The sequence below is a fragment of the Bos indicus x Bos taurus genome, chromosome 3 (assembly GCF_003369695.1).
Source record: "Bos indicus x Bos taurus breed Angus x Brahman F1 hybrid chromosome 3, Bos_hybrid_MaternalHap_v2.0, whole genome shotgun sequence".
Classification (NCBI taxonomy): domain Eukaryota; kingdom Metazoa; phylum Chordata; class Mammalia; order Artiodactyla; family Bovidae; genus Bos; species Bos indicus x Bos taurus.
In genome coordinates this window covers 24,197,567-24,216,097 of record NC_040078.1, presented here as the reverse complement: position 1 = coordinate 24,216,097, position 18,531 = coordinate 24,197,567, and the positions used below count along the sequence as shown (strand labels likewise).

The following is an 18,531-nucleotide window of genomic DNA, read 5'->3' as shown; positions in this document are numbered from 1 at the left end:
CTTTATCCCTTTCTCACCCTTGCTCCTGGAAACCACTGATCTGCTTTTTGTTATTATGGATTAGTTCTGCCTGTTCTACAATATCAAATAAATGTTACTATATAATATGAATTATTCTCTCATAGGCTTCTCTTGGCATAATGTTTCTGCTATTCCTTTATATTGTTACATACTCCTTTTCACTTTGAATAGCAGTCCATTGACTGAATATTCTACAATCATTTATTTGTTGATGGACATTTGTATTGTTTTTACTTTGGGACTGCTGCTGCTGCTACTGCTGCTGCTAAGTCGCTTCAGTCGTGTACGACTCTGTGCGACCCCATAGACGGCAGCCCACCAGGCTCCCCCATCCCTGAGATTCTCCAGGCAAGAACACTGGAGTGGCTTGCCATTTCCTTCTCCAGTGCATGAAAGTGAAAAGTGAAAGTGAAGTCTCTCAGTCGTGTCCGACTCCTAGCAACCCCATGGACTGCAGCCTACCAGACTCCTCTGTCCATGGGATTTTCCAGGCAAGAGTACTGGAGTGGGGCCCCATTGCCTTCTGCGAGCAAAAACATTACGAACATTTATGTGGTGGTTTAGTCACTAAGTCAAGTCCGACTCTTGTGACCCCATGGACTGTAGCTTGCCAGGCTCCTCTGTCCATGGGATTCTCTAGGCAAGAATACTGGACTGAGTTGCCATTCCCTTCTCTAGGGGATCTTTCCAACCCAGGAATTGAACCTGGGTCTTCTGTATTGCAGGCAGATTCTTTACCAACTGAGCTACATAGGAAGCACAAGTCATTTTGTAGACAATGTTTTCATTTCTCTTGGGTAAATGCCTAGGGAACTGTGGGTTTCCCTGGTGGCTCAGACGTTAAAGCATCTGCCTGCAATGCAGGAGACCTGGGTTCCATCCCTGGGTTGGGAAGATCCCCTGGAGAAGGAAATGGCAACCCACTCCAGTATTCTTGCCTGGAGAATCCCATGGACAGAGGAGCTTGGTGGGCTACAGTCCACGGGGTCACAAAGAGTCAGATACGACTGAGCAACTTCACATGATAAGTATATGTTTAATTTTATAAGAAACTGACTTTTTATACCTTAATAGCAATGTATGAGCTCACATTGCTCTACATCCTTATCAAAACTTAGCCATATCAGTATTTTTTAATTTTAGTCATTCAAATGGGTAAAATGGTTTTTAAAAAAGAGTCATGTATTTGGAAATTAAAACACCTAGTTCTAAATAAATCACAGGTCAAATAATAACGAGCTAGAAATCATTCACAAATGAGTTATGGTGAAAATACTACATATCACAACTTTGTGGATGCTGATAAAGCAGTACTTATAAGGAAATGAATATTTAAATTTATATTAGAAAATAAGAATGGCTAAAATTAATGAGGTCCATTTAATAAAAACAACAATAAAGTAATATCAAAGACAATGGAAGCAAGAGAGGAAACAACAAAACGAAGGAAATAGAAAAGAAAGATATAACAGCGCATGCATGCATGCTAAGTTGCTTCGGTCATGTCCGACTCTTTGCAATCCTATAGAGGGTAGCCCTCCAGACTCCTCTGTCTCTGAGATTCTCCAGACAAGAATACTGGAGTGGACTGCCATGCCCTCCTCCTGGGGATCTTCCTGACCCAGGGATCAAACCCGTGTCTCTTATATCTCCTGCAATGGGAGGTAGGTTCTTTACCATTAGTCCACCTGGAAAGCCCAAGATATGATAGTCTCACAAAACCAAATCTGTGCTCCAGAAAGATTAACAGAGTAGCCTCTAGCAAAAGTCATCAAGGGAAAAAAGGGAAGATGGGAATTTCAAGGAAAACAATTCACAAAAAGTGTTGCTAATGATAAAACGTCAGATTTCAAGCAAAAATTAGAATTTTGGAAAATATGCATTCATTACATGTGCTAGACATCTTCTCAGTACTTAAAGGCACTCCTGATATGATCTGTGCTGATAATTTCAAATGTGGTTTTTAAAAAATAATGCAAATAAAATCTGTCAAAATGTGTACAATCCAAAGATGGTAAGATTTATTTGTAGATAATACTTAAATGCGAAAAGCAAAACTGTAAAACATTTAGAAAATAATCATAAAGAATAGCTGTATGACATTAGGCCAGAGAACAATTACTTGAAAAGACAAACAGAAGCACAAAACCACATAGGCAAAGGCTGAATTGACTGCATTAAAATGAACACTTCCGTATAATAAAAGACAGCATTTACAAATTTAAAAAGACAAGCCACAGACTGAAAAAAGGCAATGTAAAACAGACAAAGGATTAATATTTAGGATATGTAAAGAAATAACTTCTACAAACAATAAAAAAATACAATTTCTTTAAGTGGGAAAAAGGGGTGAATAAGTAATTCACAGAAGAAAACAAAAGGTTTTAAACATGAAAAAAATCCTTAACCTTACCAGTAATCAGGAAAATGCAAATTAAAACAACAATGAGATAAGATATTCCATCTTTTATAATGGCAAAAATAATGTCTAATTATACTGCTGGATCATCAAAAAAGCAAGAGAGTTCCAGAAAAACATCTATTTCTGCTTTATTGACTATGCCAAAGCCTTTGACTGTGTGGATCACAATCAACTGTGGACAATTCTGAAAGAGATGGGAATACCAGACCACCTGACCTGCCTCTTGAGAAACCTGTATGCAGGTCAGGAAGCAACAGTTAGAACTGAACATGGAACAACAGACTGGTTCCAAATAGGAAAAGGAGTACATCAAGGCTGTATACTATCACCCTGCTTATTTAACTTCTATGCAGAGTACATCATGAGAAATGCTGGGCTGGAAGAAGCACAAGCTGGAGTCAAGATTGCCAGGAGAAATATCAATAACCTCAGATATGCAGATGACACCACCCTTATGGCAGAAAGTGAAGAGGAGCTAAAGAGCCTCTTGATGAAAGTGAAAGAGGAGAGTGAAAAAGTTGGCTTAAAGCTCAACATTCAGAAAACTAAGATCATGGCATCTGGTCCCATCACTTCATGGCAAATAGATGGGGAAACAGTGGAAACAGTGTCAGATTTTATGTTTTTTGGGCTCCAAAATCACTGCAGATGGTGACTGCAGCCATGAAATTAAAAGATGCTTACTCCTTGGAAGGAAAGTTATGACCAACCTAGATAGCATATTCAAAAGCAGAGACATTACTTTGCCAACAAAGGTCCGTCTAGTCAAGGCTATGGTTTTTCCAGTGGTCATGTATGGATGTAAGAGTTGGACTGTGAAGAAAGCTGAGTGCCGAAGAATTGATGCTTTTGAACTGTGGTGTTGGAGAAGACTCTTGAGAGTCCCTTGGACTGCAAGGAGATCCAACCAGTCCATTCTGAAGGAGATCAGCCCTGGGATTTCTTTGGAAGGAATGATGCTAAAGCTGAAACTCCAGTACTTTGGCCACCTCATGCAGAGTTGACTCATTGGAAAAGACTGATGCTGGGAGGGATTAGGGGCAAGAGGAGAAGGGGACGACAGAGGATGAGATGGCTGGATGGCATCACGGACTCGATGGACGTGAGTTTGAGTGAACTCTGGGAGTTGGTGATGGACAGGGAGGCCTGGTGTGCTGCAATTCATGGGGTCGCAAAGAGTCAGACATGACTGAGCAACTGAATTGAACTGAACTGAACTGATACCAAATATTGCCACAGAAAGAAAGAAAGAAAGAAAGTAAAGTTGCTCAGTCGTGTCCAACTCTTTGTGACCCCATGGACTGTAGCCTACCAGGCTTCTCTGTCCATGGGATTTTCCAAGCAAGAATACTGGAATGGGTTGCCATTTCCTTTTCCAGATCTTCCCAACCCAGGGATTGAACCCGGGTCTCCCACACTGTAGGCAGACGCTTTACCATCTGAGCCACCAGGGAAGTCCAAATATTGCCACAGACCAAAGGGAACTCTTCTTTTGGTGGAACATAAGTTGGAATGCCAGTTTGGAGAGCAATCTGGCAATACTCCTTGGAATATTTTTTCCAGTAGTCACATACAGATATGAGAGTTGGGCAACAAAGAAAGCTGAGTGCCAAAGAATTGATGCTTTTGAACTGTGGTATTGAAGAAGACTCTTGAGAGTTCCTTGGATTGCAAGGAGATCAAACCAGTCAATCCTAAAGGGAAATGGTCCTGAATATTCATTGGAAGGACTGATGCTGAAGCTGAAACTCCAATACTTTGGCCACCTGATGCTAAGAACTGACTCATTGGAAAAGACCCTGATGCTGGAAAAGATTGAAGACAGAAGGAGAAGGGGACGACAGAGGATGAGATGATCGGATGGCATCACCAACTTGATGGACATGAGTTTGAGAATCTGATGGATAAGGAAGCATGGCGTGCTGCAGTCCATGGGCCTGCAAAGAGTCGGTCACTACTGAGTGACTGAACTGAACTGAGCTGGCAATAATTCACTAACGTTGATGTCATATATCCTCATGATTCCACTCTTGGGTATGTACACCTAGAAAAGCCTTTCAGAGGTGAACAAAAAGCATATGTAAGTATGTCCACTGTAGTATTATTCACAGTAACAAAAAGTTAGAAGAAATCTTAATATCTTTTGCCAGGAAAATAACAATAGATTAAACAAATTGTGATACAGCCAGACAATGGAATATCATCCAGCCATCAAAATGATTAAATCTCAAACACATAATTAATGCTGCATACAAAAATATAGATTCAGGAAGATATGTGCAGCATAAGGCTATTTATGTAAAGTTCTAAAACATACAAAATAAATAATATGGATTGTTATGGCCAAATCATATGCAATAAAAATGTAAACAGGTACATGGGAATGATGAATATTAAATTCAGCATAGTGGTTCCCTCTGGAGAGGCTTTCAGAGGTGCACAAAAAGCATATGTAAGTGTGCCCATTGTAATAATATTCACAGTAACAAAAAGTTGGAAAAAATCTAAATATCTTTAGCCAGGCAAGCAACAATAGATAAATAAATTGTGATAGAGCCAGACAATGGAATATCATACAGCAGTCAAAATGATTAAATTTCCTGCCTGCAACGAGGGAGACCCAGGTTCAATTCCTGGGTCGGGAAGATCCCCTGGAGAAGAAAATGGCAACCCACTCCAGTATTCTTGCTTGGAGAATTCCATGGACAGAAGAGCCTGGTGGGCTACAGTCCATGGTGTCACAAAGAGTCGGACATGATCGAGTGACTAACACTTTCACACACATTTTCTGGGGAGGCAGAAAGCAGAATGAGACTAGAGAGAGCTAAAAAGTTTTGACTATACCTGTAATGTTTTACTTCTTAAAAAACAAAAACTGCATGCAAGTATGCCAAAAGGTTAGCATTCAAAGAGCAGCCATCCATACTCATACTCTTCTCAATGTTTGAAATATTTCTCGATAACAAACTCTTGTGAAAATATTTTGTCATTGGGAATGAAGAGAGGCACAGTCACTATATTTGATCTTCATCTTACAAATGCACTCCATCCTTAAATCAAGAAGCCTGGATTGGGGACAGTGTGTGTGTGGTGCGGTAAGGTGAGAGAGAAAGTTAACATCTGTCAGGAATCATATGTATACGTCATGTTATTTAAATATCCTTATTGTAGACATTATAAAGGGGGTTCAAAGAGCTTCAGTAACTTGCCTAGTATGTCACAACGAGAAGAGATCACAGTGAGATTCAAACTGTATCTGGCTTCAGAGCCCATACTCATTGCCCTGATAGTAAAAAAGCTCTTCTTGGAGGTGTAATTAAGATATGACCTAACTCTGTGCTCCAGGATGGAAGCAACACAAATACAATAGCTTCTCATCGAATCACATATGAGTATAGATCTAGGCAAGGAAGTGGTACTAGCAGAAACTTTTAGAGAAGGAAATAACATGAGGAGTTTGGGTATTTTAATAATTTTCCTAACTTCTCTTTATTATTTATTCCATGGGACATTTAGAACCTCTGCCTCTCCCTGGAAACTCTGGAAGTGATGCCAATTTTACAAATAGATTCCTCAAGACCATTAAGTTATATAGAGGTTTGTTTGCTTCCTTTATGAGTTGAACGTATACCTGTTGTCAGTAGCCTAACAACTTGAGAGTTTAACAAATATAAATACATACTTAAACACAATTCCAAAATTATGAGGATAAATGAAAACACAAGAGATTCTCGGTCCTAGTTTAGGATTTGGCTTTGTATCTTTAAGACAAGCACCATGGGTCAGGTACTTTTGTTTGTATTTACTGAGCCAAGATTCATGTAGTCAGTTCCGTTGGCCCTCATTCGGAAATGGGTTCCTTCATAGTCCCCCTTCCTGTATTACTATTATTGATTTTTGTTTCCTGGGAAACCAAACCTCGCTCTAATTAGAGAATGAGGTCACATTCTGAAGTTGCAGATTTCATTCTTTGCCCTGGACTCTTCCCTGGACTGTTTCGGACCCTCTGTAACAGGAGGTCTGATGGTCAAAGTTGTCCTTTTCTCTTAGCCTTGGCAGAAAGCCAATGCCTAAAGCTATGAACTCCAGCTTTTATCTTCCATCTGCAGGGTGACTCAATCCCAAGCAAAGTAACAACTAAAGACGTGGAGACATGCACCTCAGAGACAGCTGTGGGAATCAGATTGGATCTGCACTCAAGCCTGCTAGAAATAAAAGACCACTGACTTGGGCATTTGGATGGAAAGCTCTGCCAAGCACACACACAGGCAGGCGTCTTCTCTCTCCCTCTCTCACTCACACACACACACAAATGCATGCACATAGGCACACCTTTTAGAGGAGAGGCTCCGAAAAATTCCCCACATATGGCAAACATATTTTAGGGGAAGCACCATGACTAGAGGCCAGTGGGAAAGAAAGAAAAAGAAAATAATGAGAAAAATCTTCAATAAGTCTCAATTGTTCCAGTCAGACTGCTGAGAAAGAATGCAAAGGACTGGAGATAAAAATAATTGATAAAATCAGCATCCCAACATAGCTAAATTCTTTCGCTATTTCAAACAATTACTAGAACTTACTCTGGTAGACAACAATAGCCCGGGGAACTGGCCTCTATATTTATCCGTGAAGTACTTTGCTTAACACAGTGGATGAACATGAAAAGAACACTTACATAATGTAAAAAAAAATTTTTTCTAACTCACAATTTCAAAAATTCTTCATTTTATTTGTAAATAATTGTGTGTGTGCAAATGCAAGAATAACCAATTTTAACTAGTATCGGCTCCCAATATTTTGTTTTCTAAATTCCTATCATATTCTATGATCAACTAAATGCTTAAAAACACTTGGGAGAATGGCATTGAAATATGTATAATATCATATATGAAACGAGTCGCCAGTCCAGGTTCGATGCACAATACTGGATGCTTGGGGCTGGTGCACTGGGACGACCCAGAGGGATGGTATGGGGAGGGAGGAGGGGGGAGGGTTCAGGATGGGGAACACATGTATACCTGTGGACAATTCATTTTGATATATGGCAAAACCAATACAATATTGTAAAGTTAAATAAAATAAAATTTAAAAAAAAGAAGAAAAAAACCCTTGTTATAATTACATAACTGATCTCTAATTTATCTGTTTATAAGTTAAGAATTGATTTATCAAGTTTTCTCAAAATAAAACAAGAAAATATTTTAACTTCCGCTTTAAAGAATTCTTGATAAAAGTTAATCAGATCATTTGAACACAAAATAACTTGTGATAAAAAGTGGTGGAGTGGAAGAAACACTGACCTGATGTTCTCAGGGACTTTATGATTGAAGGGTTTTCTAGAAACTGAGTTTAGATTTTTGCCTTGAGGGTAGGAGAGAGGTGCTGGTTTATTTTAAGTAGAAAGAGCACATGGCTACAATGTGGGGAACGGACCATCGATTGGTAAGACTGAGGCAGGAGTGAAAGGGTAATTTAGTAGTCCAGGGCCTGGAGGCCAGCTCTGGCTCTGTACTGCCTCTCTGCCATCAGCTCCTGAGGCAAAGGCATGGTGGGAGACAGAATAAAGTTCTCTCTCCAAGAGTACTCAACTTACAATGGAGTCATGTCTTGATAAACACACCATTAAGTTGAAAATATCCCAAGTCGAAAATACATACAATATACCTAACCTTCCCAACACCATAGCTTAACTATGTTCAGAACACTTACATCAGCCCTGGTGGTGGTGGTGGTGGTTCAGCCACTAAGTCGTGTCCGACTCTTGTGACCCCATGGACTGTAGCCTATCAGCCTCCTCTGTCCATGCAATTTACCAAGCAAGAATACTGCAGTGAATTGCCATTTCCTTCTCCAGGGGCTCTAACACAAAGCCTATACTATAATAAAGTGTTGAATATCTCATGTAATTTATTGAGCACTGTACTCAAAGTGGAAAACAGATTGATTATGTCTTGATCATTTACCCTGGCGATCTTGTGGCTGACTTGGAGCTGCCCAGTATCATAAGAGAGTATCTTTCTACATATTATCAGCCTGGGAAAAGATCAAAATCTAAAATTCAAAGTACAGTTTCTACTGAATGTATATAGCTTTCAAAGCATCATAAGTTTAACCACTATAAGTCAGAAACTGTCTATATAACTTGCAAAAGTAGTGCCTTAAGAAGAAAATTAAGGTTCATGTTTATTCACAGAAAGGCTAATTTTCTAGTGAGTAAAAGAAAAGCTGATTAACATATTAAAGGGATAAAAAAAGTGGTAGCACAAAAACCAAAGTTTTAAATGAGGAAAGATTAACTTTACAGAAATAAAACGATCAACAAATCAAAAGGCATGAAAAATAAGAGACTTAAGATCCATAATCAAATGTTATTTGTAGACCTTGGTTGGATCATCATTTCAATATGCCAACTACAAAACACATTTTGGGAGAACCAGCATAGTTTGAACATGGACTGGGTATTAGATGATAATATGGGATTATCATTAACTTTGTTAAGTCTGATGATATTATTGTGGTTATGTAAGAAATCTTCCTGACTTTTTGGAAAGGCATGCTGAAATATTTAGGGCATGAAATGCCATGATGTGTGATATCTGCTATAAAATACTTCAACAAAGAGAACAACATGGGATCTTCCATGGTAGTCCACTGATTAGGAATCTGCCTTCCAATACAGGGGATGTGGGTTCAATCCCTGGTCCAGAAACTAAGATCCCACATGCCTCAGGGCAACTAAGCCTGCATGCAGCAACTAGAAGCCTCTGTAGGCCACAGTGAAGATCCAGCATAGCCAAATAAATAAATAAATAAAATTGGCAAAGATAACCACAAACAAGTATATTTAAAAAAAAAAGAAAACAAAATTGGAGAGACAAATCACAAAATGTTAATAAATGATGGGGGTAAAGTATACTATTCTCCTACTCTTCTACATATATTTCAAGTTTTCTTCACTAAATATTTTAAACAGGAAAGAAAATCTGATACAATAACCAGTCTACCCACTAAGCTGTAATAATATTGGTTGCCTGAGTTAAAGAAGGAAATGGCCCAGACCAAGCATGTCTTGAGGACAGAAAGATACCTGAGGAAGTCTTTCATACTGTCTTTGTGTGACAAATTGTGGAATATGGGCTGATGAGCACTCTTCTCAAATTTTACCTGACAAACTATCCAAATTCCCCCAAGGGAGCCGAAGTCAGGGATGGTAAGAGGGGACCTGTGAGACAGTTCAGAGGCTACCGGGGAAACAGGCAGCCCCAGCTGCCTCCACTCTCTGACCTAGACCTACAATAGTTGGGGAAACAGAGAGCTCACTGTGTAACATAAAAAGCCAAAGGGAAGGTGAATTTTATTATCCCTCACTTAGAGTTCTTACAAAGCTCGCCATATTGTGGATTACTCTTTCAATTGCTATTTTGAACAATAATATACCATGTGGAAGAAGATACGTCAATAATTGCAAATTTTTATATATTTATGGAGGTCACTGCCAAAAACCCTTTACAACAGAGAACATATTTAAAATAGAGTAGTTCCTTCTGGGGCTATGAGCTCAAAGTGCAAGTAATGGATGCAGTTGTACATAAGCCTTTAATTTTAAAAGTTGCTTTAAAAGCAGTCTGACAAGTGGCTACTTTGTGGAGATTAGACATTTTCACCTAGAATAATTATGGAAATAGAATATAATTTTTAAAATTGATACAACCCACTATGGAGACCAGTATGGAGATTTCTTTCAAAAAACTAGGAATAAGACTACCATATGATCCAACAATCCTACTACTGGGCATATACCCTGAGGAAACCATAATTGAAAAGTACACATGTACCCCCATGCTCACTGCAGCACTGTTTACAATAGCTAGGACATGGAAGCAACCTCGATGTCCATTGACAGATGAATGGATAAAGAAGTTGTAGTACATATACACAGTGGAATATTACTCAGCTATAAAAAAGAGCATATTTAAATCAGGTCTAATAAGGTGGATTAAACTAGAGTCATTATACAGAGTGAAGTAAATAAGAAAGAAAAAAAATGAATGTCATATATTAACATGTATATATGGAATCTATATATACATATATTAACATGTATATATGATCTGTGTTCGTTTCCAAGGCAAACCATTCAATATCACGGTGATCCAAGTCTATGCCCTGACCACTATTGCTGAAGAAGCTGAAGTTGAATGGTTCTATGAAGACCTACAAGACCTTCTAGAACTAACACCCCAAAAAGGTGTCCTTTTCATTACCGGGGATTGGAATGCAAAAGTAGGAAGTCAAGAAACACCTGGAGTAACAGGCAAATTTGGCCTCGGAGTACAGAATGAAGCTGGGCAAAGGCTAACAGAGTGTCAAAAAGAAAACGCACTGGTGATAGCAAACACCAACTTCCAACAACACAAGAGAAGACTCTACACATGGACATCACCAGATAGTCAACACCAAAATGAGACTGATTATATTCTTTGCAGCCAAAGATGGAGAAGCTCTATACAGTCAGCAAAAACAAGACTGGGAGCTGACTGTGGCTCAGATCATGAACTCCTTATGGCCAAATTCAGGCTTAAATTGAAGAAAGTAGGGAAAACCACTAGACCATTCAGGTATGACCTAAATCAAATCCCTAATGATTATACAGTGGAAGTGAAATTTAGAATTAAGGGACTAGATCTGATAGACAGAGTGCCTGATGAACTATGGATGGAGGTACGTGACATTGTACAGGAGACAGGGATCAAGACCAGCCCCAAGGAAAAGAAATGCAAAATAGCAAAATGGCTGTCTTAGGAGGCCTTACAAATAGCTGTGAAAAGAAGAGAAGCAAAAAGCAAAGGAGAAAAGGAAAGATATAAGCATCTGAATGCAGAGTTCCAAAGAAAAGCAAGGAGACATAAGAAAGTCTTCCTCAGTGATCAATGCAAAGAAATAGAGGAAAACAACAGAATGGGAAAGACTAGGGATCTCTTCAAGAAAATCAGAGATATCAAAGGAACATTTCATGCAAAGATGGGCACAATAAAGGACAGAGATGGTATGGACCTAACAGAAGCAGAAGATATTAAGAAGAGGTGGCAAGAATACACAGAAGGACTGTACAAAAAACATGTTTCATGACCCAGATAATCACAATGGTGTGATCACTCACCTAGAGTCAGACATCCTAGAATGTGAAGTCAAGTGGGCCTTATGAAGCATCACTACAAACAAAACTAGTGGAGGTGATGGAATTCCAGTAGAGCTACTTCAAATCCTGAAAGATGATGCTGTGAAAGTGCTGCAATCAATATGCCAGCAAATTTGGAAAACTCAGCCATGGCCACAGAACTGGAAAAGTTCAGTTTTCATTCCAATCCCAAAGAAAGGCAATGCCAAAGAATGCTCAAACTACCACACAATTGCACTCATCTCACACGCTAGAAAAGTCACGCTCAAAATTCTCCAAGCCAGGCTTCGACAGTATGTGAACTGCGAACTTTCAGATGTTCAAGCTGGTTTTAGAAAAGGCAGAGGAACCAGAGATCAAATTGCCAACATCTTTGGATCATGAAAAAAGCAAGAGAGTTCCAGAAAAACATCTATTTCTGCTTTATTGACTATGCCAAAGCCTTTGACTGTATGGATCACAACAAACTGTGGAAAATTCTGAAAGAGATGGGAATACCAGACCACCTGACCTGCCTCTTGAGAAACCTGTATGCAGGTCAGGAAGCAACAGTTAGAACTGAACATGGAACAACAGACTGGTTCCAAATAGGAAAAGGAGTACGTCAAGGCTGTATACTATCACCCTGCTTATTTAACTTCTATGCAGAGTACATCATGAGAAACGCTGGGCTGGAAGAAGCACAAGCTGGAATCAAGATTGCTGGGAGAATATCAATAACCTCAGATATGCAGATGACACCACCCTTATGGCAGAAAGTGAAGAGGAGCTAAAGAGCCTCTTGATGAAAGTGAAAGAGGAGAGTGAAAAAGTTGGCTTAAAGCTCAACATTCAGAAAACTAAGATCATGGCATCTGGTCCCATCACTTCATGACAAATAGATAGGGAAACAGTGGAAACAGTGTCAGACATTATTTTCTGGGGCTCCAAAATCACTGCAGATGGTGATTTCAGCCATGAAATTAAAAGATGCTTACTCCTTGGAAGGAAAGTTATAACCGACCTAGATAGCATATTCAAAAGCAGAGACATTACTTTGCCAACAAAGGTCCATCTAGTCAAGGCTATGGTTTTTCCAGTGGTCATGTATGGATGTGAGAGTTGGACTGTGAAGGAGGCTGAGTGCCGAAGAATTGATGTTTTTGAACTGTGGTGTTGGAGAAGACTCTTGCGAGTCCCTTGGACTGCAAGGACATCCTACCAGTCCATTCTGAAGGAGATCAGCCCTGGGTGTTCTTTGGAAGGAATGATGCTAAAGCTGAAACTCCAGTACTTTGGCCACCTCATGCAAAGAGTTGACTCATTGGAAAAGACTCTGATGCTGGGAGGGATTGGGGGCAGGAGGAGAAGGGGACGACAGAGGATGAGATGGCTGGATGGCATCACCGACTCGATGGACGTGAGTCTGAGTGAACTCCGGGAGTTGGTGAGGGACAGCGAGGCCTGGTGTGCTGCGATTCATGGGGTAGCAAAAAGTCGGACACAACTGAGCAACTGATCTGATCTGATCTGATTATTTTAACGTGAGAGAGGGTGTGAAGAGTTTGGATAGACATTGTTTCATGAAATATGAGAGGCACCATCTTTTCAGAGAAAAGGTAGGAATGCTTCTGAAGTAGGACAACCAGGAGGGTGAGACATCTAAGGACAGCTAGTATGAAGAAGCTAAGTCCTATGGAACAAGGACCTGGAGGGTAAGGATGATGCACAAGCAATACCTCCAAGTATTGGAATAGCAGTCATGTGGAAGACAGAGTTTATTTATTACGTATTTTCAGAGAGAAGTTAAATGAGTGGCTGAAAATTACAGGAAGGCAGATGTTTGTTCAACATAAGCAAGTTCTTGATAACAATTATATCTGTCCAAGATTCAATCTGTAAAGTCATATGTAAAGAAAGCCTTCCTGACTTTCCCTAGTGAAAAAGGAAATTGAGGTAAACTGCCTTTAAAAGTCATGTTAATGATTAGATTCTATTATTCTTTCAGATTATCTCTAAGCTGGCAACAAGTTTAAGTTGATAACTGCATTTATTTTTTTGAAGATAGTCTTCTCATTCATTACATATTTTTAAATGGTTACTGTGTGTGAATCATTACATTAAGTTCTGTGGGTGATTAAGTATGCATAAAAATAATGAGTGTCAGAAGTTTATGATCAAGAAAGGAGGTGTACACATGTATGACACGTACCACACTTGCATACATGTTAAATTTTGCCAAAACATGTATAACATACTATTCCTTGTCTGGGGCTCGTCATCAGGTTAAAGACAACATGTAATGTAAAGCATGATTCAGATAAAACTCTCATCTTCTTTGCTAGGGAGTCTCTTAAGTGCTCTGTCTCTAGGCCAGGTTATCTGCCTGTCCAAGAGCAAACTGACTCATCCATAGTAAAGATATGAGTCAAATATTCTGGCTTTGTTCTGAGGCCTTTCTTGGCTTGGACTCAATACACTGGACATCGTCTTCCAATTTCCTAGCTAGCTCTTTCAAATCTTCTCAAAAGTTATTATACAAAGAATGAACAATAGGAATTATCCAACAGACCTTCCAAATGCAATACCCAGCAAAGCAACATTGGAGTTACGTAAAACCATCAGTTGCTAAATTCTATCCCTCATCACCAGGAAACTAGTCAACAGCATGAATTCATCAGTTTGAATGCAACCCAATATAGAAAAACAATTCTTGAGTTAGAAGTAATAATAGGATAAAATTTTTTGGTATATGAAGCATTATAAACTTACCAAGTACAGTTCAGGAAATAGCTAAAAATATTATTGCATTATAATAATACTCAATGATATGAATACAGGGAAAAATGAAAATGAGACAGTTACATTTGATGAAGTCACCTTTGAAAGGTCAAAAAAAAATCACAAACAGGAGCTATATAAACCACTGAATTTTTTCCTCAAATAATCTGAAAATAAATGTTTTCTCAGTTCTAATCTGAGAAGCTGACCTGAGATTGCTGGAAAAGGATGCTCTTCTCTGGGTTGATGCCACAAGCAAGAAGAGCAGCAGTCATGTCCAAGATGCTCTGCCGGAGGATGGTTGGGTCCTGGGGGACAGTGATGGAATGCAGGTCAACAATACTGTACAGCACGGAGTCATGCCCGTCCTGTAACCTCACCCAGCTCTCAATGGCTCCCAGATAGTTGCCGAGGTGGGGGATTCCTGTAGGCTGAATGCCCGAGAATATTCGCTTCACGGCATCTTTCTGGAACAAAGGAGAACAAACAAAATTGTTTTTGAAGCAGAATCCATGAATCTGATGCCCATGGTACCACAGCTATGATGGCTACTCCTATTTTTCTTTTTTAATGAAATCTGACACTCATCATCCTTATGCATTTATTTTGTTCCTACTTGGTGCAAACGCTATGTTAGGTGCTATTAGGGGACAGAAGATGATAATATATATTTTTTTCTTTTTGCACCCAAAACCTTACAAATGCAAAGACATGTAAGGAAAGGTCTGCATCTCCAATCTAACTGGAGATAGAAGATACGCTTATGGAAATAAAAGGAACAATACAACATGACAACACAGTCATAACCCATTTGGAAAGATAAATAGTGGGGTACAGGCAGGAATGCCCAAGAGCAAAAGATGACTGTGGTTCTGGTGGTCATTACAAAGACTTCAGACATAGAAGTGAAATTTCACTGCAGGTTAAAGGGGCTCCAAGGGTTTGTCATGACATGATTCACTCATTGTGCAGGTAAGGCAATGAAGGCCACAGCATTAGGGCTAAAGGTTACTACTACTTAATTCAGTTTTCTTTAAAAATAATTGCTGATATAATTCAATGTGCAGAATCATGGGTTAAAATTTAGGAAACCTATACTTCATTTCTGATATTACTTCTTGATAAAGTTATTTAACATTTTCACGTTTTAGTTGCCTTTGACTTTTGATAAAATCATACTTGTTTTTTTTTATTTCTTCAAAAGAAGTTTTTAATTTTGCATAATTTTTAAATTATAAAATCATTTTTGACATGCTTTCCTACTGACCTAATTTGCTGTTATTGAAGTCATAAAAGGAAGTGGGGAAAAAATGTGCCTCTGTATTTGAAAGATTTTGAATGCAAAAAAAAATTTTTTGCCATACCATGTGGCTTGTGGGATCTTAGTTCCCCAACCAGGGATTGAACCTGTGCCTCCTGTGGTGGAAGCATGGAATCCTAACCACTGGACTGCCAGGGAATTTCCCTGCAAATTTTTTTCAAAATATATTTTCTGTCCCTAATACAGAGTGAAAAAATGTCATGTTTCCTTTTAATCATTTTGCATTGTATAGTGAAAAACCAAAAATGAATGTATATCAATAAATGTGCTATAACTAAAAGGCTTTGAAAAAATAAAATGCATCCTTATCATTTTTAACAATAGTAAAAATATTACTAATAATAGCCGCAATTTACTGGACAACTACTATGTTGCTGATATTTATGCTCAATGCTTTATATGTATTAATGCATTTATCCCTTATAATACACAATATGGTAGGCATATGATTACCTCCAATTTGCAGACGAGAAAACTGAGGTTCAGAGATATTAAGATATTGACCATGGTCACACAACTCATACATGAGACTGCAATTTCAAGCCAAGTATCACTGACTTCAGAGCTCATGGATGCTCCTTCCACTGGCTATCATGTTTTGCTTAGCCACCAAGTATTCAAACTTTTTACATTCATTGTATTATTTTGCAGCTTCTCTGTCGCCAAAAAAAAAAAGTTATGGGTGAAAAAGAATATTCTTATGTTTACCTGTGTACAAGTTTCTCTAGTGTACATAGTTAGGAGGTGAATTGCTGGGTCATATGGCTCAGCCAGTAAAGAATCTGTCTGCAGTGCAGGAGACCTGGGTTCGATCCCTGGATTGGGAAGATCCCCTGGAGAAGGGAAAGGCTACCCAACTCCAGTATCCTGGCCTGGAGAATTCCATGGACTGTATAGTCCACGGGGTCGCAAAGAGTCAGACACGACTGAGCGACTTTCACTTCACTTCAATTCAAGGTATGCATTCAGTTCAGTTCAGTCGCTCAGCTGTGTTGGACTCTTTTTGCAACCCCATGGACTGCAGCACGCCAGGCTTCCCTGTCCATCACCAACTCCTGGAGCTTATTCAAACTCATGTCCATCAAGTCAGTGATGCCATCCAACCATCTCATGCTCTATCGTCCCCTTCTCCTCCCGCCTTCAATCTTTCCCAGCAGCAAGGGTCTTTTCTAGTGAGTCAGTTCTTCAAGGTATGCATATGTATTTTCAATTGTACTACAGTGTGCTGAACTGTTCCTAAGTATGCAGCTTCTACCACCAATTTCTGTTGGTCCACATCCTCACCAACACTTTGCCAGTAGTTTTAATTTTAGCTAACTGGTGATATAAGGTAGAATCTCATTACAGTTTAATTGCATTTCTTTGATTATTTATTAGAGAAGCTGAGAACTCTTATGGTTATTGCTATTTTAATACCCATATTGCTCTCCCCTGTGGAGAGCCTATTCAGGTTATTTTGCCTATTTTTCTGAAGTTGGAAAATGTTTTTATTGATTTAGGACTTTTTGTATATTCTGGATCCTACTATTTTGTTAGTTACATGTGTGGCCAATATATTCTCTCCTTGTGTGGCTATTTGCTTTTTTGTTATCTTTTGATAAAGAGATGGTCCTAATTTTACCAAATATGTAATCTTGATTACAGATTTTTATGTCATAGAACAAATCTTCCAAAATTCCAAGTTTATGAAGATATGTGTATACATATATAAAACATATATGTATGTGCATGCTTTAAGGTTTTATCTTTCACATTTAAGCCTGTATCAATTTGGAGATTTCTACATATGGTGTGAGGCAAGCATCTGCTTTATTTTCTCTCCTTTTAATTTTTCCCTATGTGGATACCTAATTGTTCTAGCACCATTTATTGCAAAGATTGTCTTTCCCACTGCTGTAGAATTCCACTTCAGCATAAATCAAATATCTCTATATGTCTGAGTCTGTATCTGGTCTTTCTATTCTGTCTCATTGGTTCACTGGTCCTTTTGTCTATTTCTGCACCAGTATTACAGTTGTCTTTTTAATAAGTCTTGGGACCTGGTGGAGCAAGGCTTTCTGCCTTATTCTTCAATAGTACCTAACTCACCCTTGGTCTTTTACACTTCTCAATGCATTTTATTTATTTATTTTTTCTCAATGCATTTTAGAATCATCTTGTCAAGTTCCAAGAGAAAAAAAACCTGTTGGGATTTTTGATTAGGATTACATTGAGTCCATAGATTGCTTTGGGGAGAACCAACATCTTTATAATACTGGGTCCTCCAATCTTGAAAACCATACAGCAAAAGAGAATTAATGCAGAACATGATGACTATAGTTGATAACACTGTGTTGTATAATTGAAATTTTCTAACCGAGTAGAACTTAAATGTTCTCCCTCTCACACACACAAATATGTAAGGTGTTGGTTGTGGTAATAATGAGCTTGATGGGGGATCTTTTTTTCCTTAATTTATTTACTTTTACTTGAAGAATAATTATAATATTGTGTTTGTTTCTGCCATATATCAACATGGATCAGCCATGGCTATACGTATGTCCCCTCCCTCATGAGCCTCCTTCCCATCTCCCACCCCATCCCACTCCTCCAGATTATCACAAAGCCAGAAAGGGGGATCTGTGCACAATATATATCAGATTACCAAGGTATATGTGCACTTTAAGTATCTTACAATTTATTTGTTGATATATATCAACAAAGCTGAAATTTTTTAAAAAAGAATGTAACATTTACCACAGACTTTATATATAATATTAGCTCCTAAGAGCTAATCTACTTCAGATATGTGAGTGCTAAGACTACTTAAATTTTGCCTTTTCCTATTCC

At 38.7% G+C, this 18,531-nt stretch overlaps 1 protein-coding gene across 1 annotated transcript in view; it reads right to left on the bottom strand.

Annotated features, from left to right (window-relative positions):
• Positions 1–18,531, bottom strand: part of WARS2 (tryptophanyl tRNA synthetase 2, mitochondrial) — a 95,765-nt gene that overhangs the window by 36,662 nt on the left and 40,572 nt on the right. The window contains exon 2 of the mRNA XM_027535633.1: positions 14,591–14,848. Coding sequence (XP_027391434.1) covers positions 14,591–14,848 — 258 coding nt within the window. The remainder of the gene's footprint in view (positions 1–14,590; positions 14,849–18,531) is intronic.